The sequence below is a fragment of the Colossoma macropomum genome, unplaced genomic scaffold, assembly GCF_904425465.1.
Source record: "Colossoma macropomum unplaced genomic scaffold, Colossoma_macropomum, whole genome shotgun sequence".
NCBI lineage: Eukaryota > Metazoa > Chordata > Actinopteri > Characiformes > Serrasalmidae > Colossoma > Colossoma macropomum.
In genome coordinates this window covers 17,092,953-17,117,858 of record NW_023494808.1, presented here as the reverse complement: position 1 = coordinate 17,117,858, position 24,906 = coordinate 17,092,953, and the positions used below count along the sequence as shown (strand labels likewise).

The following is a 24,906-nucleotide window of genomic DNA, read 5'->3' as shown; positions in this document are numbered from 1 at the left end:
TGTGCAGCAACAGATGAGCTATCGTCTCTGACTTTACATCTACAAGGTGGACCAACAAGGTAGGAGTGTCTAATAGAGTGGACAGTGAGTGGACACACTGTTTAAAACTTCAGCAGTGCTGCTGTGTCTGATCCACTCGTACCAGCACAACACACACTAACACACACTAGAGTATAATATCTAATCTTAATCTAATTTAAATCTACACTGTATAGATTTATTATGAATAAAATAACTACTAATATGACAGGTGATTCCAACTTTTTGGAGCGGTATTGTAAAAAGATGGCAATGTCACCTGTCATACCAGTGGTCACCAACACCGCTCTGCAAGACCTTCATGCGGAATTCAGTGGTCAGTCAGGGTTGGAAGTGAACTCTTCAGGAAGGTGGCTCTCCAGTGACCACCATCTTACACAGTCATATGCAAAAGTTTGAGCACCCCTGGTCAAATGATGTTTTGTTGATTGTGAAAATAAGTTAACACATCCTCTACAGAGAACATGTTTTAATACACCATTACTGTTTATTTGCTGAATTTAACAAACTGGAACAAAGTAAAATATAAAATGTGGTCTGTGCAAAAGTTCTGGCACATTTAATATTTTATTTTATTTTTTCCAATATGTTAAACTCAGCACTAAAATTTGCAGAAAAATGCAACTATAGAGGATTTGTTTACTTATTTTCACTTAGAAAATCAACAAAACAATAACACAGATGGCCACTTTAAATGAAGCTAGGTAACCGTCCTCAGAGAGCACGAGAAGGCCTGTGACCGTCTTGTTTGTTAAGGCTGTGCGCATATTTTATTGTCTTGCGATTATTTTAAGTGAGTTGTTAAACAAAGCGCTGTGTAAACAAGACAGGCAAATGTTTGTTTTCCATTCTGTTTGTTTGTTTCACTATAAGACAATACTAAAGATTCTCAGTATAGATTATTTAACATATAGACAATAATGACTTACTCAGTTACATTGACCAGGTCGAGTGTAAGCGTGTGTGTGTGTGTGTGTGTGTGTGTGTGTGATAAAGAGAGAGACTGAAACACTGTGTTATTTGTACAACAGTTTTATTCGCACATTTTAATTAAGCTTTGAAATGATGTGTGAGTTGATCGTTACACTTTAATATGCTTTAATGCTTTAATCTCTCTCTCTCTCTCTCTCTCTCTCCTCTTGTTTCTGTTACTGTCTCTCTGCCACTCTTGCGTTGTGTGCAGTGTTTCTCTGTGGTGTATTATTCTGTCGTGCTGCTCTAGAGATGTCTGTGCCTTAACTGTGTGAGGTTTTCCCGTCTTCTTCACAAGTGTTTTCGCACGCGCAACACACACATGTACAGTATTGTGCAAAGGTCTTAGCACCTGAGCAAACTGTTATTAAAGCTGTGTTTATTGAAGTGTTTTATAAAACAGAGTAAATACAAATGAACACTGATACAATAAAAAGAAAAAAAAAAGCTGATATCTGTTGAGCTGGTGAGAAGCACACCTGAGTTACTATAATGAAGTATTGATTACTCTTACCAGATCGTAACTGCACAGAACACCTGACTGCCATAAAGGAAAGGGTGAGAAATTAATAAACAAACACACTGACATACATAAAACGAATACTTTCATATTAATGTTGTTTGTGTTTGTTCTAATATTAGTGTATCTCTGAGCAAATAAACACTTCCAGTTAAAAGCTTTTGAAATGTAATTTTCTCAGATGCGTAACACTGCACAGTGCTGTACATGATCAGGGACATGGAGCCACAAAATAATGAGACCCTGATCTGCTTCTAATCGAATCACATACAATGCTGTGCAAAATTCAGAGACCTCCCTTTTATTTATCTAATTTCCAGCCAAAACAGCCATGAAGTACAAGTTATTCATTTTTGAGGAGATGTTTCTGATCAGATCATATATAAGATAACCCACTCACATAAAGTCAAAGAAAATAAGCTCTAAAAACAGGAGTTTCCAACACTGGAATTCAAAAAATGGGACTCCTAAAATCAACGCAGACCACCAATGCTTTCATCTTTGAGAGTCTGGATGAAAAGCCAGCTCCAGAAAGCAGAAAATGTGACCAACTTCTAAGACTAAACTTTGGAAAAATATGTGCAAATTTCTTTGAAAAACTGAAAGCAGGTCTTCTGAAAAGAATAGTATTAGTAACTATTAGTAATAGTCATTAAATTTAGCTGTCGAGACTTTTGTATAGTTGTGTTAAAAGTGTTTTAATGTACTTAATGGCCGTTTTGAAAGGAAAGTAAATAAAGGAGTGGTGCTCTCTGATTGCACAGTACTCATCAATACAAACTCCAGCTGAGTCCAGCAGTGAAGGGCACAGCATATCTTAAAGGAATACTTGTCCCAGTGTCTATCTGGTGCATCTGTATCATATGGTTGATTACCATGGACAATAATGTCTGTGTTTCCCTGTACTTGGAAAAGAACTGCCTTCAGCACCTGCTCACTGACTTTCATTATCAGTGTGTTTTGAGTCAGCTGGTTTTCTGTGTTTTTAAATTGTTTTCTGTGGTAAACAACCATACAGTAGACATGCAGCAGGTAGACATTAGGTTGAAAATGGGGTATCAAATGTTCTTGTGTGCTTTCTTGTTTGTGTGTGGTGTTCTGTGGGGTTGAGTCCTGTTTCTCTGTTCTACGCTTTGCCACCAGCTGGAAACGTACTTTCCCATGTAGTGAATAAAGCCAACAAATGGCCTGCAAAAGTTATCGTCTTACTGTTGTATGTGTATAAAAACACACACACACACACATATAGGCCTGTAGTTTCGTGCCTTCACCCTGCGGTTTCTGTACCCACCAGCAGATGGCACAGTAGGTCACATAATGACTGATATGGAAGGAATAAATGATAAAGTCTGACTGCCACACACATTTTTTACCGCCTAATAACAGAGGAACATTCAGTCTAATATGAAGCCTGTATGCAAGTGTCATATTATTTTAACACTGATCACGTGAGTAATGATGTTTGATATTTATTTTATATTACGTTATTAGCATTGCAACCACAGCCAGTGGCATTTATAGGACAATTCCACAGATTTTTTTTATTTCTGCATTATTTAATTGATAAACAAAATCAGTCAGTGGTTTGATGTGAAATGTGCCGCTGTAGAAACTTACCGAGTCAGATTTGTTCACAGTGGTGGTTTTTAAAAAAAAAACATTAATAGCAAAGAGGTACATGCAAGGTGTTGTGGGGCAAAATAGTCTTCAAAGAAAATGTATTTTTAATCAAAATGATCAACGTTACATATAACGACATGTGCAGGTTCACTGGTCATTTTGGACAGCTAATAAAATGTCTATATTTGTGTTGTAGACGTTGTGACCCCTGGTTCCCGTCACCACCACTGTGTCAGTAAGTTTTCTACTATGAACCTGTGAAACTTTTTATTTCATGTTATATTGTTAACGCTGTAAATGTAGGTAATGGTATTTGATATTTTTTCATGTAATATTGAAAATAAAAATGGAAAACGTCATCTAACAGAATGAAATTCGTTTATCTTAATTAGCCCTGACTGTGTTAAACAATGAGCAAATTAAATTGGCCTCTGGAGCTCTGCGGTTAATCCAGAGCCACAGACAAAGGCAATTTAATTATGGAGATGGTGTTAAAGGGAGGAGATAAGGAGCTCAATAATGGCCGGTTTGCTGAATTGTGACATTTAGTTGGTCTTATTGTGACGTCTGCGGCCAACACCGCGTTTCTGTGCAGGTTGTTAGGCTGACTTAGAGGTTATCTCTGTTCTGACTTTCTAGTTTACTGAAGGTTTATGAAAAAATAAAAAGTTCACTTCTGAATATATTTTAAGAGAGACAGAGAGAGATGGGGAGTGAGGGAGAGAGGGGGAGAGTGAAGAAAGAAGAGAGAAAGAGGGAGAGAGAGAGAAAGGCAGTGAATGAGAATGGTAGGGAGGGTGAGAGAGGGAGAGCAAGAGAACAAGGGGTATAGAGGGAGAAAGAGAGAGAGAGAACCAGCAATAGAGGGAGAGTGCTAGAGAAAGAGAAAGAGAGAGAGAGAGAGAGAGAGAGAGAGAGAGAGAGAGAGAGAGAGAGAACAGTGGTAGAGAGGGAGAGAAAGGGAGAGAGAGAGAGAGGGAGAGAGAGAGAGAGAACAGTGGTAGAGAGGGAGAGAGAACGAGAAAGAGAGTGATAGAGAATCAGCAGTAGAGATGGAGAGAAAGAGCGGTAGAGAGAGAGAGAAACAGTGTTAGAGATGAGAAAGAGAGAGAAAGAGAGACAGCGGTAAAGAGGGAGGGAGAGAGAGCGGTAGAGAGAGAATCAGCGTTAGAGATGAAGAGAAAGAGAGTGGTAGAGATGTAGAGAGAGAGAGAGAGAGAGAGAGAGAGAGAGAGAATGGGTTAACACTCTTGACAGCTTGGCAGTATTTGTCTGCCTGCATTCCATTTTATAAATAGCTCTCAACAACAACCCAACACCACTATCAGCTGCAGATAACACAACATCCCCGACCCACTGATCTCTCTGACCCCCCTCATGTTTCATTAGATTCCTAATCTGTTCTAGATATAGGAGCACATTTCTTGAAGCTTTCTCTGGGTTTTTGCTTTCAAGCTGCAACCATTTAAACATGGAAAGCCTTCAGGCCAAAACAGTGATGATGAAAACAGTTAAAAACAGGTCTGCTGCGCAACCGTAACCACATGGTCACAAACGCCAAAACTGTTCATGCTGATAAGAAGGAAGTCAAAAGACAGTGTGTGTGTTAATCTGAATTGGCACTGAAACTATATTAATTAACAAAAACAAAAATATCTGTTTATACACAGCCGCACACAAACGTTTGAACACCTCTGGTCAAATGATGTTTTGTTGATTTTCTAAGTGAAAATAAGTTAACAGATCCTCTACAGAGAACAAAGTTAAATGTGGCATTTTTCTACTAATTTTAGTGCACAATTTCTACAACCCCAATTTCAAACGCTGTGTAAAACGTAAAGAAATGTAAATAAAAACAGAATCAAATGATTTGCAAATCTCACAGACCCATATTTTATTCACAATAGAACATAGAACACATATCAGATGTTGAAAGTGAGACATTTTACCATTTCATGAAAAACATTAACTCATTTAGAACTTGACAGCAACGCATCTCAAAAAAGTTGGGACAGGGCCATGTCTACCATCGTGTAGCATCCCCTCTTCTTTTATCAACAGTCTGTAAATGTCTGGGAAGTGCTGTTGTGATGGATGTAGTATGTGGTTTAGCATTGTCTTGCTGAAATCTGCAAGGCCTTCCCTGAAAGAGACATAGTCTGGATGGGAGCATATGTTGTTCTAAAACCTCTATATACTGTTCAGCACTGATAGTGTCTTTCCAGAAGGGTAAGCTGGCGCTAATGCAACTTGATTCCATCAGAGATGCAGGCTTTTGAACTGTGCGCTGATAACAAGCTGAATGGTCCCTTTCCTCTTGCCGTCTTTGGTTTCCAAAAAGAATTTCAAATTTTGATTAAGCTGACCACAGAAAAGTTTTCCATTTTGCCTCAGTCCATTTTAAATTAGTTTTGGCCCAGAGAAGACAGCGGCATTTCTGGATCCTGTATATCCTTCTTCTTTGCATGATACAGCTTTAACTTGCATTTGTGGATTGCATGGTGAACTGTGGTCACAGACATCCAATACTGACCGTCCATCCAATACTGACCGCCGGCCTTGTCCCTTGCTTACAGGGATTTCTCCAGATTCTCTGAATCTTTTTTCTGCAGTTTTCGCAGACTTGTGAACCTTTGCCCATCCTCGCTTCTGAGAGACTCTGCCTCTCTAAAATGCTCTTTTTATACCCAGCCATGTGAGTTGTTGCCATCAAGTTCTAAATGAGTTAATGTTTTTCATGAAATGGTAAAATGTCTCACTTTCAACATCTGATATGTGTTCTACGTTCTATTGTGAATAAAATGTGGGTCTATGGGATTTGCAAATAATTGCATTCTGTTTTTATTTACATTTATTTACATTTTACACAGCGTCCCACCTTTTTTGGAGTTTAACATATTGGAAAAAATAAAACATTAACTATAGAATGTGCCGTAACTTTTGCTTTTTTCATTTTTTTCAATATGTTAAATTCAGTAAATAAACAGTAATTGTGCATTAAAATGTGCAGTAGGGTGTTCTCTGCAGAGGTGTCTTAACTTATTTTCACTTAAAAAAATCGATAAAACATCAATTTTTCGGGGCACCCAAACTTCTGCAAAACTACTATATCTATCAGTCACACATGCTCAAACACTAACCTGTCTAATGCTGGTGCTACTGCTATAGAAGTCCCTGTGTTTGGGTTTACAACACTCAGCCATTCCCCACCACACTGCCCCTGCCCCCCAAGATGATGTCAGAGGTGGGACATCAGCCAGTAGGGTGGAGGTGGGGGTGGTGGACTGTCAGTCATTAGAGTGAGGGGCTCTCTAAGTTTAGACTTCTACTGCCAGCTCCATTCACTTCCTCACTGAGATCACTGCTGTCTGTTCCAGCCTCTCAGGTAAGAGACCGGCTTTTATCTACGTTATGAAATAAAGACAGTGCTATATGTCAAGGCTGAAATATCTTGAGGTAAAAACACAGCTTGTTGATCATTTGATGATTCATGTTATTCCTTTTTTCCACCGATCCCAATGTATCATGGGCTCCTATCTCAGGCCTCTGTTCCAGAAGGGTCCTCTCAGCTGTCCTTGTGCTAAATATAACTCAGCCACTAGGACTGACGAACTCACAGAGAGACGCTTACACAAGAAATCATACATGTTTTTGATCTATGTGAAAATGGAAGCGTCTGTTTGAAAGTTTTAGTTATAGAAGAAACACTTAGCATGATTAAACTACCCTAATGAAAAGGTGTTGTTTTCAAAAAAGTGATTAACTATTTTAAAGTATTGACATGTGAGAGTAAACTTTCTGCTCTACCTGGTACCTACAAAATGAACAAAAAAGTTGACAACAGTGTGTTTTAGGTTTTTTCAACAGCTTTAATGAGCTACAGACATGACTGTCAAAACATGCCTGTCATCAGCTGGAGCGCTGCTACACTCAAGCGCTCCTTAGACACTTTCTTTTTCCCAGGTGCTGTCGTAATGTGTTTTTAATTAAAACGCTTTCATCCATGATGAATGCTCTCTTTTGCTGGTGGGTGAGTGCGTATGACTATACATACAGTTTTTAAGTGATGAGAGACAGTAAAGTTATAGAATGTTGCATCAGATTTAAAACCATGCTGCTGGTAACATAAGCACTCGGCTCTGAGACTGGAATCAGAATTGATTTCGTAGAATAAGAAGTTTGTTTTCCAGACTTGTTATTTGATTTTGGGGGGGCTGTTTACGTGGAAAATTGGTATGGGACTATGTTCAGTATTTATAACTACTTGAAGAAATTTTTATACTTACTATTCATATCATCACTATTGGGACAAAACCTAGTATCTCCATCTTCAGCTGTCCTTTACATTATGTGGATATTTCAGGATGAACAGTCCGAAAGAAATGAGCCAAAATTCCTTGGAATAAAATCTTTTTACATTCCATTCTAAGTTAAGGATGTTTTTACTATCTTCTTTAAAGATACTATTTTGAAGATACAAGATTTTGTTCGAAGAGCTTTGATATGTAAATATTCGCAATGTATGATCTCTCCATCTCTCTTGGTTAGGCCTAACTGGGGAAATACTATTAAAAATATTTCTAACTCTGTTTTTGCTTCTTCCATATGACTCTGTGCTTGTATTCATACAGTGAACCTGATTAACCCTGAGGTTCTGATTCAGTATGTGTGCATTTCTTTGTTAATCAGCTTAAGAGGACTGTGTGACAATGGCCTCGCCAAGTGACAACAACACAGAGGGGGACCAAAAGGTTCCTGATGAGGATGAAACTCCTGCAGTGAAAGACGTCCAAGCCCATTACCTACGCTGCCCTTCTCCAAGGTCATCTATCCTCTCGAACTCACGCACAGCATCCAAATCTGCAAATATATTGTCAGTGTAGTAAAAGCTCAGAAGAACTCAGAAATGGCAGCTTTTTAAAAGAAGGGAAAAACATTCTTGAAGTAATTTATGACCATTTCCATTAGTCCACCCGCCATGAACTGTTTATGCAATTATTTTTAAGTGAAAATGAAAATGAAAAACATAGTTATAAGGTTTTCTTATGACAGTGATGATCTTGCTCCTGTCGGAACAAAACATTGTATATCCATTTTTGTTGTTTTTCAGTTTTTGTCATAATTTGAAAATTTCATGATGAATGGGCCAAAAGAAACGGCCCAAAATTGCTTGGAAAAAAGTCTGATTTCATTGACTTATATTGAAAGTAAAGCAGGTTTTTTCCTTCTCCTGTAAAGTAACCATTTCAGAGATATGATGTTTTGTTCAGACAGCAGCAATAGGTTACATAATGCTATGTGTAGGTAGCCTACAGCACTGTCGAGGCACTGTTGCAGTTAAATGTTCTAATGTTTTAGCTTGTTCTAATTTTCTCCAAACTTGCTTGAACACTGCTTTCTTACACCCACCGCATTATGATAATAAGAGCCTCTTCACTTTTCCAGTTTCTCCATGATGTCAGATCGTTTCTCTACCATCTCTGACCGGTTCTCCATGATCTCTGGGTCAGATGCTGAAAGCATCTTCATGGAACCCATTCACCTCTCCTCAGCCATTGCTGCAAAACAGATCATCAATGAGGGTGGGTAAATCTTGTGTTAGAGAGCAACTTATGAATTTTGTAATTACTGTCAATCATATTTATAGAGTATTGTAAGCACCGTAAAATCTTTTCGAAACCTGTTGACATGTTTTGTAACACACAGCAAAAAAGATAAGTCATGGTTAGAGTAAGCTTCATTATTTCTTCTCAGAATTGAAGTCCAAAGAGCTAAAGCTGGCATCGACCCCAGAGAGCATGCTGGAGACAGCAGAGCAACTAATGGTGGAGGACCTTTACAATCGTGTGAAGGACATGATCGATGACCGCAGCCCCTATAACACACCCTGCGTGTTGGACATCCAAAGAGCTCTGGTTCAGGACCGCCTGGAGGCCCCATTGAACCCAGTGGATGAAGTCTGGCCTAACATCTTCATTGGTGAAAAGTAAGACACATTTGTGTCACTTAGTGCACAACACCATCTGCAGCTGTTATGAAACTCTTGATGAGAAGGACTCGAAGTTCTGTCTAATACTAAATGCAATTCCATCAACATTCCACAGATCAGTAGCAGTGAACAAGGCTCGGCTGAAGCGTCTTGGCATCACTCACATTTTGAACGCAGGCCATGGCACAGGAGTCTACACAGGCGACAGCTTCTACCAGGGAATGAACATCACTTACATGGGTATCGAGGTTGACGACTTCTCTGATGCAGACATCTCACCACATTTCCGAACATGTGCCGAGTTTCTCGATGAGGCTTTGCTGACTCATAGGGGTGAGTGAGAGTAAAGGAAACTCATTACAGTTCAGTATGGATCACAAATGGCTCATTATCAAACATCACTATCACGCCACAAAAAAAGCAGCAGCTTAAGTGAACTGTTGGATATGTGACTACTCCTGAATCTATGTATGGGCCCAAGCTTCTTGTCATCTGATGAAGTAGAAACAGCTAGACAATAACAGAATTCACTGAAAATGACTGGCTAATCCATTTTAGACAGCCAATTCACTGCCATAGATTTGTAGTATGTCTCAAGGAGATGAGTCAGAGGTAGTCCTGTGGTGAGTGAGCTAAGCTAAAGATTCTTTTGGGAAAAGAAACCTCTTGTAATGGTGCATAGGGTTTATAGCAAACCCAGTGTAGTAGTGGGTTAAATTTTATTTTAATTATTTTAATTATTTTAATAAGTCTGACCAAAACACAAACTAGGAAAAGGACATTTCAAAAGTCTGTTTAGAAAGGTTAGCATTAATTTAGCACTACAGTGCTGAATTTACTCACGATATACTGTAGGAGTTCATGCAACCATAGCGACTAAATTCTTCAAAGAACAGAAAAATAAGGACAGAATGAACTGAAAGAGCCATCGTATGTCAGTCATGGATATGTACATATACAAACATATAGAAAATGTATACATACAGTCATATGCAAAGGTTTGAACATCCCTAGTTGGAAAAAATATCAAATGTGCCATAAGTTTTGCGCTGGTCACAGAATGTGGTAGCTTATTTTCACTTAAAAAATGACTAGGGGTGTTCAATCTTTTGCATGCGACTGTATCTTCTACATTTTCTGGGATCACCCACACACAAACAACTGTGACCGTAACCTCAATGAGTCTATGAGAAGATTTTACGAAGTGGTTGCAACACTGCTATAAATAGAATGCCGAACCATTGTAAGGATTAGTATCTCCGTTGGGTAAGCTTTTAAATTCAGTGGACTAACAGCAATGGATTTTGATGGGTGACCAAGAAGATCCAGATATGAGAAGCTGGGAGGGGGGTGGGGGCAGAATGACAGGTTTCCAACTATCAGTCTTTTTTCAAAAGTGACATGGTAAAATAATAGCAAATGATCTTAAGTAGTAAACTTTTCACACATATTTTCACAATATTCACACATGAAAGAGTATAAATGTAAGATGGGGTTTTATAGATTTGGGGAAAATCAGTGTTGAACCTGACTGAATGGGTCACTGTTAGTTTATTAAAGAGTGTTAAATCACAGGGAAAATTTCACAAATGGGTCAACATAGAATCATAGAATCTACAGCTCTCATGCTCAAAAAAGGTGGTTCTTTAAGGGTTCTTTACGAAAAAAATGGATCTATGTAGAACCATAAACACTCAAAGAACCTTCTGCATCATGAAATGGTTCTTCAGACTGACTGAGAATGTGCTATAGATGATTCTATATAGAACCTTTTTGAAAAGCGTTCTATATAAAAAAGGGTTCTGCTATAGTTACAAGATTGACATTGCAAAAACAGAAGATTTTGAGTGCTATATAGAACTCTGTTCAAAAAGGTTCTGTAAAGAACCATCTACAACACATTCTGAGGAACCCTTTAATCATGCAAAGGGTTGTTTGAGTGTTCATAGTTCTTCACAGAACCATTTTCTTTACTAAAGAACCCTTAATAAGCCATCTTTTTTAACAGTGAACATCACCACAATTATTAATTTTTGCAGCTTCCTACAAATTGTTTGAAACAAATAGAATATTTCCATCATATTACAATTATTTTATACATATATCTGCAACAAAATAGTTTTATATTATTGAGATTAGCATTCTAAGCATTTCAACAGTGATTCCAAACTTATGAACAGTTGTGTATACTAGACATTGAAAAACACTTCACATTTATGATCTATTTTCTCTGTGCACAGGGAAAGTGCTGGTGGATTCCATGATGGGAGTAAGCCGCTCAGCGGTGTTAGTTGCTGCTTATTTAATGATCTTTCACAACATGTCCATCATGGAGGCACTGATGGAAATCAGAAAGAAACGTGCAATCAACCCCAATGAGGGCTTCCTGAAGCAGCTGCGTCAGCTCAATGAAACCCTGATGGAGGAACGAGACGAAGATGATGACGACACTCTCAGTCAATGCTCCGTAATTGACGCTCGGGCTCACCTCGATGAGGAAGAAAGCATGTTTGGAGTCAAAGCTAATTCCATCATGGTGGAGGAGGAGGAGGACAGTGCGAGTGTTATGAGTAGTGTTGCTTCATCTGCAGCTGCTGCTGCCCTGAAAGTAGGCATTGTCGGAGGCCCCAATGGACCTGACCAGAAAGCAACTGCCAAGGACCCTTCTCTCCCTGGGAAAGATGGCGAGGATGAGGATGAACATGTGAACAAAATGATTCGGGAGTGGCAGAAGCGGAATGAAAAGTACCAGAATGAAGACTGGTGGGAAGCCCAGCTAATGTGTGATGATGAGGATACAGAGTCTCTTGCAGAGGCCGGAAAGCGTCCGGTTCCTCGGCCAGAGGATCTGGAGAGTGTGACCAGTGAAGATGTGCAGATGTTGAAGGAACAGGTTAAGCGTCAGCCTCGCCGACCCCCCTCAGACTCAATGTCTACCACTAGCTGCAGTAGTTACGCTGACCTCTGGAAGCAGCGTCTAAAGGAGATTGAGGAGCAGGCTGCTGCAAGGTATCGTCTCAAGGAAAGAGATGAGGACGCAAGTAGCGAGGCAAGCCAAAAGAAGATAGATGACGATCTAGAGAGTGTACTCTCTGACTCAAGCTCCATGTACTATTTCTGTCAGAAAAACAAGGACAAACTGACTCCCCTGGAGCGGTGGAAGATTAAGAGAATACAGTTTGGGTGGAACAAGAAAGAACAAGAGGCAGAGAACAAGAGTGGGGAGCAAAAGGAAGGTGAGGCAGAGAGCCCTGCTCCTTCTTTGGAGGACGTCAACTTAACAGCCTATCAGACATGGAAGTTGAAGCAGCAGAAGAAATATGGGGGTGAGGAGAACAAAGATGAGATTCTGGAGATAAGCCGTGGAGAGGATTCAGCCACCATCAAGAGGAGACAGCGGAGAGAAGAACTCTTGGAGCGCTCCAGGAAAACGCTAGAGGAGAGCCAATCTGTGTGTGGCTGGGAAACTGAAAGCACACTCAGTGGAAGTATCCCTCTGTCTGCTTTCTGTGCTGGTGCATTTCCTTCTGCAAGTGTTGCAGGTGATGATAACATGTCCGTGCTGAGTGGCAGATCATCTGTCCTTTCAGGCCGTAGCACCCGCTCCCAACCCTCTGTCCCACCTGCCCCACCTGAACCTCCTGTCCCAGTGCTGGGACCCAATGGAGAACCAATGGTGAACATAGCAAACATTCAGAACTGGATTGCAAACGTAGTTAACGAAACACTCATGCAAAAGCAAGCCGAAATGATGATGACAGGAAGTCTTCCACCATCTCGAGCAGGGTCTGTTTTCAGTCTGGGTGCTGGCACAGGGATGGGACAGGGACGCGGAGTGGATGATGATAAGTCCTCTGTTCTTAGTGGATCATCCTATTCCAGCTCGTTACCTCGCAGTAGGGCTGAATCTGTGCTTTCGGCTGGCGGGAGGGCTGCGTCTGTACTTTCTGCAGGTGGACGGGCAGAGTCTGTTCTATCCGCTGGAGGAGCGTCTAGTCTCTCTTCAGTTTCTGGGTTAGGCTCTCGTAGGAGCAAAATCACCACCACCAGTGTACCGCTATACAGCTTATTCCAAGACCAGGTAAACCTGCACAAACTTGACACCATGGAGAAGGAAATTAAGTCTGATATGAGACAAAAGATGGCCTCATATGAGATAAAGAAGATTGCAGAAGACAACAAGCGCAGTACATTGTACAAGAAGAAAAAGCAAAAGGATGAGGACGAAGATAAGGAGGATGAAAGCACCCTTGGAAAGTCAAGTGGATTTAGCAGCAATGAATTATCAACCAGCCCCTGTGAGAAACCAAAACCCAAAAAAGATTTTGGTCGTTCTGGAATACTCAACCTTCCTGCCTCAGCAAACTCCAGTTGCAGTATTGACGAATGGCTCAAAAATGTAAGACCCCCCTCAAGCAAGGTAAGAGGGTATGATGAAGATACAGCTGAACCTCGCATGTCCAGGCCAACATACGGAGAACCCCCAGAGCCTGCAGAGTTTGATTTTCCGAGCCGGAGAAGCTCAATTGTAGCACAGGAAGGTGATGAGGAGGACTATGGCTTTGCATCGAACAATATTTCCCGATATGAAGTTGACAGCGATTTGAGCAGAGATCCCAGTCCAGAATTCAGTTATCAATCAAGGAGGACGCTTCTTGGGGCAGAGTCCTCCTGGAATGGAACATCAGAGTCTAGTCATCACAGAACTGGGAGACGCTATGCTAGACATGAGGAAACAGAGGAGGAGGATAGTTTCCAGGAGCACTCAGCAAAGCGGAAATTTACTCATACATCGCGATTTGATGACAGTGAGATAACAGGACGGACAAGAACAAGACAGAACGATGATGAAGATGAGGAGGTATCTGCTTTTATCAACCGCATCAGACAGAGGGCAAGAGACCGTGTAGCAGAGGAGTTAGAGGATGATGAAGTCCTTTTGGCATGGAGGAAACAAGCAGAAGCAAAATCTCTTAATAATGGCAACAACTCCTAACAAGAGACTTTGCTGTTTTTGTGTAGAGGACTGGATCCAAATCTCACAAATGAGATGGAGGCAGTAGAATTTGGAACAGTGCTAGTCTCTAATTTTAATTCATAATTTAATGCTTTCGATTTCATCCTCTTAATTGTAGGGGCAGAAATTTGTAGTTTAAAAAGCACAGAATGTCCAAGAGTGTTGTAGACAATGTATTAACATCTACACTGGCCCCAAAAAGCATTTGGACAGTAACCATTGATGTTTTTCCTTGATGAAGTTTTTAGGTCACCTCATAAAATATTTAAACAAAATTATATTTGTTTCAGAAAAAATCACTTTTAGCACAACATCAGAGTGTGTCCTGTGTGGAGAAAGACTGAAGAAGGATTCCAACCAGACTGCACTAACAGTACTGTAAAGCACAGAGGTGCTTATTCTTACAGTGGTCTTGGTGGGCTTGTGTGTATTGATAGGATCATGAACTCATAAGTGCACAAGGCATTTTGGACACAAATCTGCATAAGTCTACACAGAACTTTTAAAAAGAATACTTTGCCAAATTGGAATGGTCTATTTACAATAAATGCCACATGATATTTTGTTTCCTAACACAATGATGGAACAAATGTCCAAATACCTTTTGGGGCCACTGTACAGTGCTGTTACTAAGAAACAACATCCCTCCACTATCAACAGTCTCCACTATGCCTATTCCTATTCCAACTTTGTATAACTATTATACTTTATGATACTATAATATAAAACACTTGTTCAAACTATTTTGTTTATCTCATCCTTCTTGTATGCTATTTGCTATACCTTACGTTTTTTTTTCCTGAAACGATTGCCTTATAAAGCTTAAAGAACTGAGCTGTAGTCTGAGTCTGTTTCTGCAGTTTTTGATTCTATTGTTGACAAAAAATTGAACAACACCAATGATATTGAATTGCATTCTAAATGATCACCATGTATTTTAATAGCATTTGAAAGCAGGACCCAGAATCTAATAAAAAACAAATATGCTCACTACATACTATGTTCACTACAATGTCTAAGCAGAACCAGTGTATTAATGGTTCCATTCATGTGACACAGCATTACTAAACTGAAACAAAATTTTAAAAAGGTTTAAATCCGTTTCTTTTTACTTAGGCTGTATGTAGGCCTAACATAATTACGCAGTATATTTGGAAAGCTATTATATCTGACAGTTGTGTTTGGTTTGATAATAATATGTTGACACACACATAGACTACAGAATTTTACCATTTGTGAATTAGTAATTTGCTCCAATCTATAGCTGTCAGAACAAAACCTTGTATATGGAAAATGGTAACTTCAAGGAAAAAACTTGTTAATTGTAACTTATTTACCAGAGGTTGTTATAGATGATAGTAGCATAGGTAGCCTGATGTGTGGTGCAACACCAAAAACAGGCCTGGTTATCTACCTAACACACACTTTAACAAACAAGATGTACCTTGGTTCAGGCATGGATTGAAATCAGTAAATGACGAGCAGCTTTTAAGATGCTGCACAGGACTTGTAAAATAAAAAATGCTGGACTAACTGACAGAATGGGATCTGATAACATCTTAAAGAGCTGTCTGACTCCTTCAAGCTGTTATACATCATAAACTGCGATGATGAGCCACTGGAATCGACTAAAACACTTTACAGCACTTGGCCACAACGTCAGCCTCACAAACAAGAAAATAAAAGGATGTGTTAATGTAATTTAAAAGAAACTGTCTCTGGGGACAAAAAACTGTCTGAATGTTGAAAAATAATGATTGTTTTTCGTGAATATAACCCAGTTTTCCACTCTTATTACAGCTCCTTTGTGTGGAAACTGCAACAAACAGGACTACAAGAGCTCGGTTTGTGTTAACGCTGTGACAAATTGCCTACATGCAGGGTCATTACTGAACGTTTGGGGGCACTAAGCAACATCCTACTTGGTGGTCCCTATTCAACCCAGTCATTTTATGTTGAATGGGAAATAATTAATGCTTCACTCACTAAACTGTACATACATACATACATACATACATACATAAATACTTACTACATGCTCACTGGTGCTCGCTGGTGGGTCGGGGGCACTAAGCAACTGCTTAAACGGCCGTCTCCTCAACAGTGCCTAAGTAGACTAAATACCAAATGAACAAAGGGATTAATGTTTCCTTTGATTTTCCCATCATGGTGTTATTTGTCCTCAAAAATTTTATTTTTCCACTGTGAAAAACCTGTAGAAATATAAATCTCTACAGGAACTCTATAATCTTATACACATCTTATATTACACATATGTTACAGATTCCCATAAGACAGCACTACAGGAATATTACATAGAAGCAGTGGTTTAACTACTGGGGGCGCAACTATGCACAGACAGAACTGATGCCTGTTTATCTCCCTGTAATTCATAAAACATTTGGCAACAATTTTCAGATAGATCCTTCACAACATGTATCATGATATATTCACATTTAATGATTCTAAAATCGTAAGTGGCTGGTAAAAGGTAAATGTTTAGGTTGACTTGAATCAGCTTGTTTGAGACATGACAATAGCAAATAAAAAAAGGTAATTACATTGTAATTTTTGTAAAGGGGGTTGCACTGGGAGTGGGGTGGTGCAAAGCAGGATTTCTCAGATAACCCAATAAGCCAAAAGTTGAGGACTGTCCAGTAGGAATGTTCCTTAGTTCTTCTCTTATTGGACAGGCTTGCTCTTTGGCCACCTGAGAAATCCTGCTTTGTGAAATACCCCCTGGGGCTCATACAATCCTGATTATGCCACTGAAAATATAATTACTATTAAAATATTAAACAGCACAGACACCTTAAAGTTCGCGATAGTATTAATACACCCTGCTGAAAAAAGACAATTAGAACCATTATGATTAAAACCTGATGGCTTTGCTTTTTAATGGAAATTGACTTAAAGGGGAACTCCACTGACATTTCAAAAAATCCCCTTATTTAAATGGTTGAGATGTAAACAAAGTTGTTGAGAGTGGTTTGGTGTGAAATGTTCTGTTCCAGAGAAACTTGCCAAGTCAGAATGGAGTGGTGGTGATACCAGACGAAACCAGACCTCTGAAGAGTTAAATGCTTCACACACATCACGGAAAATATCGCATGAAAAGTTTTGATATACAATGCTTCATGTCCCACACACTGTCTTATGATAGTTTTGTGATAAAGTTTTGGTTTAAAATGCATCTTAATCAATTTATTTTAATCATTTCATGGCAGAGGTGCATGACGGGCAACCTATGGCGAAATAGTCCTCAAAGAAAACATTTTTTCAGATTTACCACTACTTTATATGGAGCCCCGGAGGGGACGGAGGTAAAAAAAATAATTCGCGGTGTTAGAGACCATCACACAATTCCAAGAAGAAACGATCAGCGTTTCAACATCCTCACATTAACATATCTATATCTAATCCATAGATCTATTAAACTCTCTCGCCATTTAACCTCATCCCACATGAATGTTTCTGTGTGTGTTTAATTTGAGTTTGTTGAAACGTTGACGCTGATCATTTCTTACTGTAATTGTGTGATGATCTCTAACACCGCAGTTTGTCCGGGAGCAGAAACAGCGCTAAGCGTCTATATCTCTGTTAAATATGATCATTATAAAGTACAGTTTAGTGAAGACTGTGGTTGTAGTTTGTTGTCTTCCTTCATTTCACCACCAAACTGCGGCTGCACTGATGAATCTGAAGGCCGTTTGCTGTGAAGAGGAGCTGCAGTTTCCTCACCCCAAATCAGACCTGATGAGCGTCTCTGTTCATTATCTTATCAGTCTAACTCATCAAAACCCGTCAGACAGTCTCAGGGAGCTGTTAGTTACTTCTGCACAGGACAAATAACACGAATCAAAAAAATAAACAAAAAAACAATGAAACATGACAACGATTAAAAGAAAAGGAGAGAACGAATTAGAAAATCGTGATCATGAATAAAAAAAACGTACCCACGAAGTAAAGAAAACGTGCGCACGTTTAAAAGAAAATGAGGGAACGATTTAAGAAATCGTGACCACGAATTAAAAAAAACGTGCGTACGAACTGCAAAACGTTCACTCGAATTAATTATTTTTTTTACCTCCGTCAGCATTACAAATAAGAACTCAGAGGGCAGTAAGTTTCTCTACAATAAATCGTTTCACATCAAATCACTCTGAATGACTCTGACTGCATCTCAGTGACTGAATTACACATAAACTTTGAAAAACTGGCAGCATTCCCCTTTCATGGTTGTCATTAGACCACTGGTTGTCTGTAGGACACCTTTAGATCCCATGAGGAAGCCATGAAATGCATCTGGAAAACCGTTGGAGTCCTTTACACTGTGATACCAACCATCAGAACAAACACTAAATACCATCAGAGAAACCTACACAAACTTTTAATAATTTTCAGCAGGGCAGTTCTTTCTGTGGCACCTTATGAAACGTTTGAAAACAAACCAAACAGCCGAATAAACACACCAGCTCTGTGAAACCAGTGCAGCAGGTGCCTGAGAGAAAGAGAGGACTCCGCTCTTCAGGATGGGGGGAGTAGTTTATGAATGTTCCGCTGTTTTGCCGTCGGGATGGGTTGTGACTTGCACTAAATATTCAAAATGGCGGACAGAGGATCAGCGAGTCAAGATGAGCGCTTGAGAGCAGGTAATCATTGCATTTTACATATTCATATTCCTTTTCCTTTCCCTACCTTCTACTTCTAGGAGCAAAGAAATCGTGCACGGACGGCCAGTTACGGCTTACAACTTACAACCGGCCGGACGGAGAGACTTTTATTCCAACAATAACAACATTTGCTTACTTTAGCTAGCTCGTTAGCTCCCAGACGAGAGTTGCTGTAACGTTAGGTTTAGCAAGAGCCCCAAACTCTGAGCCTGTGGCGAATATTTAGCTACGTGACGAGCTCGTTTCGTTTAATTCATTTAAAGCGCTAGGAGAGGTCTTACTAATTTCTAAAATTGTTTTTCAGTAACAGGAAAGTAACGTTAGCCAAAATATCTTCTAAACGCTAGCCAGCTGGGTTAGCACGCCGCTTTGTGAGGCGGGTTCTCTGCGCATAGCTGGCCGGCTAACTGCACTCCAACTCCGGCTGCAGCTCTCACAGAGCGCGGGGCAAAATTAGAACAAGTGGCTTAATGAAGTTCACATTAGCTGGCTACTTGTTAGGCAGCTACTTTACATATTCATGTGGTCAGGTCGGACAGAGTAAACTTTTGGTTTTCCACTTCTCGGTCACGAATATAGTTCACTACAGTAGCGTGTTAGCCTCTCTTTTCTCCCCTGCTGATAATGCCGCCGTTTAACCCGAGTGCTGCTGCTGACACCCGGCATTTTGTTTACGAGGCTGAAGTTGGCTTCCAATTCACCAGCGTCTTGTTCGAATTTTTCCGTTCCACCTTAAATGGCGCAGCAGTTACAGTCTGGCGAGGGTGGCGCCAGACTGTAACAGCTGTACTGTTTAAGGTGGAACGGGAAAATTCGAACAAGAAGCTGACTTCAGCCGGGTATTTTGTTTTCGAACTTTTTGTCTGCCCCTAACAAGTAGCCAGCTCACTAAGTTACCTGACCAGTGTTAGCTGGTCGGCTAAACTAATCGTAAACTTGCAGGTTTTTCTTTCAAATTCTTCCTAAAAATCTCACTCTCCATCCCTCCTCTTCCGCGGCCCCTGACCAGTGACCAGTTTAAGTTTCACTTAAACGGTCAACGGTCACGTTTAACTTAGTGTTTACAGTTTCAGCGCGACTACAGAGATGAAAAATATTGAAAATAGTTTGCTCTCGTCCGTCGTTTAACGAAAGAGCTGTTTTATTCCTGAAAGGACATCTGCACCGGTGTTTATTTATCACACCGATGCAGCGCACAAAGTCGCTAATGAATATTCATGTATACAAACAGGCGGGTCATGAATGATTCATCCTTTAAGACGGATTTGGAGCCTTAAAGGGGAATTCCGCGGATGTTTCAGCGTCTCTGCATAATTCAGTCGTTGAGATGTAAACAAAGTAATTTAGAGTCGTTTTGGTGTGAAATTGTACCAACTCTGATTTTATGATATGGGATGGGACTTGATGGTGATGATGGGGACCAGGGGGGTCACAATGTCTACAACGCAAATATAAACAGTTTATTTGTTATCCAGAAAAGAGCAGTGTACACACAGTGTCTTCTGTAATGTAAACATGTAATGTTTACAATGATAGAATGATGGGAAATCTGGGGAAAAAAACTCGTTTATTTACTGTTTTTCTTCTCATATGGAAATCTGATATAATGCGACATGGATTATAAATATGCCATATAGTAGTATATATGGGTTTGCCTAATATCCAAATTATATATGTATAGACATGTATGTGACATGGTCTTTTAAATTGGCCATTTTCAAATATGGGACAGATATTTCAGCCACATGTTTACATAGCAAACATATATGTAATCCACATATTTAACAATATATGATAGAAACAGTATTCGTATGCCAGCTTCATTTTATATAAGATGTTTAAGAATTTTTCATGTTTTTGTCAGTACCATTTAGAAAAACAATTGTAAATAACAGCGGGAAATAGAGATACATTTATTGCTTATTTGGTGTTATGATCCTTTTTTTTTGGCCACGACACTAACAATGTTGCACTTTTTAGGAGTTTGAGACATCAAACTTATAAAGATTCTACGCACAGAAAATAATTCACACCAAATATGTTAACTTTCCTGATATCATTTGCCTGTGTGATGTAGAACTAAGACTGACCAAGTCAGATCAAGTCTTTAGTCCAACAAAATTCTGTCCCAAACTGAGCTGAACTGGCATATCACTCAAGTTCTGAATAAAACCTGATAGGATAGCAGTGGTTAAGTTACTGAATGGTGACAGTAATATCCATCACTGATAACAGATAAATTAAAAGATCATATAATAAGATAATCAGTTATCCATAATTAAGTTTACATTTATGCTTTTCTGAATTCATTCATCCAGCAGTGCTTTCAAACAACATCCCAAACGGTTTTTAGTTTGGCGTATCCATTTTCCCACAAGTGTGTTTGTTGTGGTAAATTCATGAGTGTGTGACTGCAGAATGCCAGACTTAATTTTTTTTGGGGAAGTCCCATTAACTCAAAATCTGCACCGTTTGTGCCGCTCCCACCCGCATACTGAACTATTTGTCCTGCTCTCACCCACGAACCTTTATAACTGGTTTCCATCTGCGTTAGTCACGATTCACAATCACCATACTTTCACAATACACCAGACTTTTGGTGAGCTTGATTCTCAGGTATTCACCTTTATTAAAAGCACTTTCCACAGCTGTGGCCATCTGACTGTCTGAAGGCTCTGCATTTCTGTAGCCTGCAAGAAAGCAATATTTGTGATTCTCATGATTCATTGCTTCTAATTAGGACTCTTTAGACATCTATTTACAATGAGTGTTATTTTTTGTTATGTTACTATTAAATATTATTTATATATGCCAATTATTAAGTGATAGTCTTCGTTTTATTTTAACTATTTATTAATTTGCAAGATATCTCTACACGTGTTGTCCCACTCCCACCCACACTGTGCTGGTTAAAAGCCAGCTGTCGCGTGTGACACTAAAAATGAGCTGTTTTTGTATTGTGGTGGGTCCTGCACATCTCTAATGCTCTAAAATCTGTTAAAAGTGGGAGATGGGCTGTGAAAACCTGAAAGAGACATTTAAACCTGACCTGAGCCGAACATGTATTTGGGAAATGACATGAACCAGACGTGAACAGTCGAGTCTGTTGGGTAATTTACATTTACCACAGCAAAACTAAAATAAAAAGAAACAGAGGACAAACATCTATTTATAATCTGTAATGCGCTATACCCGAAAACTAAGAATAACTGAAGTGAATTTCAAAATAGAATTGATTTTAAAATTTAATAGAGGAAGTTTTATTAAAAGAACGGATTAAAATGGAGAAAAATCATCTCCACCAACCAACACAGCTGCACAAGCAAACCTTACTTATAAAGGCTTAACTAAGGCAGAGTCTTGAAAGGCTGAAACAGGCTAAAACTTTTGAGTGTGAGAGAGTGCACTGGGGGATGTCTCCCTCACCGAAATTGGTGAAAGCAGTTAGATGTTTATCCAAATTAGATGTAAATTAGACAGACTGCACATACAATAGGTGATTCATCATCACAAATCAAAACTATTATAATGCAGACTTGGATGGATTCAGAAACATAAATGAATACAGCACCACTGATGAGGTTCAGTCAACAAAGCTAGTGTTACTAGCATCCTAATGACATCAGCTAGTGTTGCTCTCAGTCAGTCACAAGGCCTTAAATATTCCAGAATAGTCACCTTTCACCCAGTTCTACATTGATGGAAATACGCATTTCCAACTCCGGCACCATCGGCCACCACCATGTCTGGTAGAATAGATTGGAGATTGAAGGCATAAACAAGTCCTTATCTTGTGTCACAATAACTTTCTGAAGGATTAGGCACTCTAGAAGTTTAAGAAAAAGTGAGACTGTTTCACTGGCACGCTTTAGGGTCAGCACTTCTCCTACCATAGAATAGGTGGTCTACCCAGCAAAATTCACACTGTGTCCAGCTTCGATGAAATATAGACATAGGATGTAGCCTAGTAATAAATGATATACTGTTTAAAATTATCCCTAAGTCATTAGGTTTCTCATGACCTTTATACTAGTAGGCCACAAATAAGACTGGGTTATGCAATGTCCATACAGTGCAAAACATGCTAATGTGTAAATGTTAGTCCAGGTTATCGAGGTAGAGAACATTAGAAAGATGCATTGAAAAAACAGCCAGTCTCTTGGACTAACTGTAGACTTAAGCCGTTAACATTGCTAAGGGGAGGGGCATAAAAGAATGTGTGTGTTGTGTGTGTATGTATGTATGTATGTATGTATGTATGTATGTATGTGTATGCATTTATTAGTGGACAATTATTATTATTTTGTTAACATTTATTTTTAATAAGATCCAGTAAGTTTTTTACGGATTTTAATAAAATCCCTAAAATCCTTAAAATCCTGATATTTATCAGGATTTTAGGCACCTATCGATTAGTTAGGTTTGATAGCATTAGTATTGGTATCTGTATCAGCGGATACTTGAAGATCAGGTATCGTATCAGAAGGGAGAAAGTGGTATCGGTACACCCCGTCTATGTGATGATTGCTCTGACCCCACATGCAGGTCATTGAAGGGTCAATCACCTGCTGTGGAAAAAACTCTAAAGGAAACACTGGTAGTGAAAGTTGTGCATATATGAGTTTATCAGTTGTAGCAGTGTTGCTGGGGCTTTTAAACATTGTATACACATATAGGCCACTTTATTAGACACATTAATCTTGTTGATTGATCTTTTAGGTGTTTAGTCAGAGACTGTGAGCCAGATTTATGAACCGCACCTTCGGATTTACTGTGACCTTAAGGGCAAATAACATCGCAGTCAAACATTTTCTCATTTGTAAGCTGAAGTTTGACAGCTTATTTTACCGTTTGTTTGATGTATGACACACACCATCGTTTTACTCATTTGCGTGTGCCGTTAGCGATTCATAACAGAGCATTTCACAAAAAAGAGCTCTCATCTGAAGTAGTATGACAGTACATGTTGTGTGGTTTGGATTTCTAAAATGTTTCGTCGTACATGTAAGTCATCAAGAAAATTATGTGTACACCCCACTGAAGTTAATCTAGCAAGCATTGCAACTACCTTGTACATAAAGGGAGGAGGATTTCAGATTACCACACACCTTTGCTGTAAGAAACACAAATGTAGTTGTTACCCAGGAGGACACTAAATAGACAGTTTTGCTCGTCTGCTCTATTTAGAAGAACTGAAGTGTGTAACTCGATGCCATGTGCTGTGACTTTGTCTGATACCTACATGCTGTCTCATTTCTTTTTTCGTTTTGCCACTGTTACTGACATTCGGTAGAGGTTTTCATCATATTTGACACTGGATTGATCGTAGGGCTGCAACATTTTTATCCAACATTCTATACAAAATCTCAATACATGTTTCACTTTAATGATGGAACAAACAACTTTTTCTTTTTTTATTGTTAGTGTGGTTTTTATGATCATTTCATTTACCTCTTCAGTTGATTTTTAATGACCCCAAAACCTTTTAAGAACCTTAACTGAAACACTACAAGGTAATAGGAAAACATCACCAATAATTAAGTATTGTCATAACAGGTAGCATAAAATACTAATTTGGGTGATCACGTTTAAATCTGGCAACACTGAACAGGTTGCTAAGACTGTATGAACACGTCAGTGATGTGGTGGAGGAGAGCAGAAAAAACCATCTTTTAACCGTCTATTTAAAAAGGAAAACTCCTGTTACTGCGCAGGGGAGTGACCAGTATTTCAGATTCTGAATGATCAGGTCTTTAAGCCACTCAAAAATCATTTTATACCCAAGCACATGCTTAACTTTGTTGTATTGATCTTAACATCATGTGCAATGTGAATATGTTTTGTTCTGCTCCGGTCAGCTCGACAGTATTTTTCTTTTATTCTGAATAAATGCTGTGGAGAACATGCTAACTAGCAATCTGGAGCAGTAGGAAACTTATTTGGACTGCATGAAGAATGCCAACCATAAACCACTGTTTGTGTATGAAATGCAGATTTAAATGCAGCTGCTGCTGTGTGCTTCTGGTGACTTGCTAGCAGTTAGCTTGATAAATAGGTGATAAAAAAAGGTATATGG

General features: G+C 39.3%; 2 protein-coding genes across 2 annotated transcripts in view; both read left to right on the top strand.

Moving 5' to 3' along the window:
- The first annotated feature begins 6,492 nt into the window (after window positions 1–6,492).
- On the top strand, window positions 6,493–14,900 carry dusp27 (dual specificity phosphatase 27). The gene is made up of 6 exons (XM_036557668.1): window positions 6,493–6,536; window positions 7,841–7,973; window positions 8,597–8,733; window positions 8,906–9,137; window positions 9,256–9,473; window positions 11,381–14,900. Exons 2-6 carry the CDS (start codon window positions 7,861–7,863, stop codon window positions 14,134–14,136), a joined length of 3,456 nt encoding a protein of 1,151 aa, XP_036413561.1. The 5' UTR covers window positions 6,493–6,536; window positions 7,841–7,860; the 3' UTR covers window positions 14,137–14,900.
- Window positions 14,901–18,771: 3,871 nt separating this feature from the next.
- The window catches only part of pou2f1a (POU class 2 homeobox 1a), a 30,637-nt gene continuing 24,502 nt past the window's right edge, over window positions 18,772–24,906 (top strand). The window contains exon 1 of the mRNA XM_036557354.1: window positions 18,772–18,809. The gene's annotated coding sequence lies outside the window, so the exon portion shown is untranslated. The remainder of the gene's footprint in view (window positions 18,810–24,906) is intronic.

Coding starts and splice junctions, on each gene's coding strand:
- dusp27 (XM_036557668.1), top strand. CDS start 7,861: ATGGCCTCGCCAAGTGACAACAACACAGAGGGGGACCAAAAGGTTCCT. Junction 7,974..8,596: donor CTACGCTGCCCTTCTCCAAG/GTCATCTATCCT, acceptor TCACTTTTCCAG/TTTCTCCATGATGTCAGATC. Junction 8,734..8,905: donor AAAACAGATCATCAATGAGG/GTGGGTAAATCT, acceptor ATTTCTTCTCAG/AATTGAAGTCCAAAGAGCTA.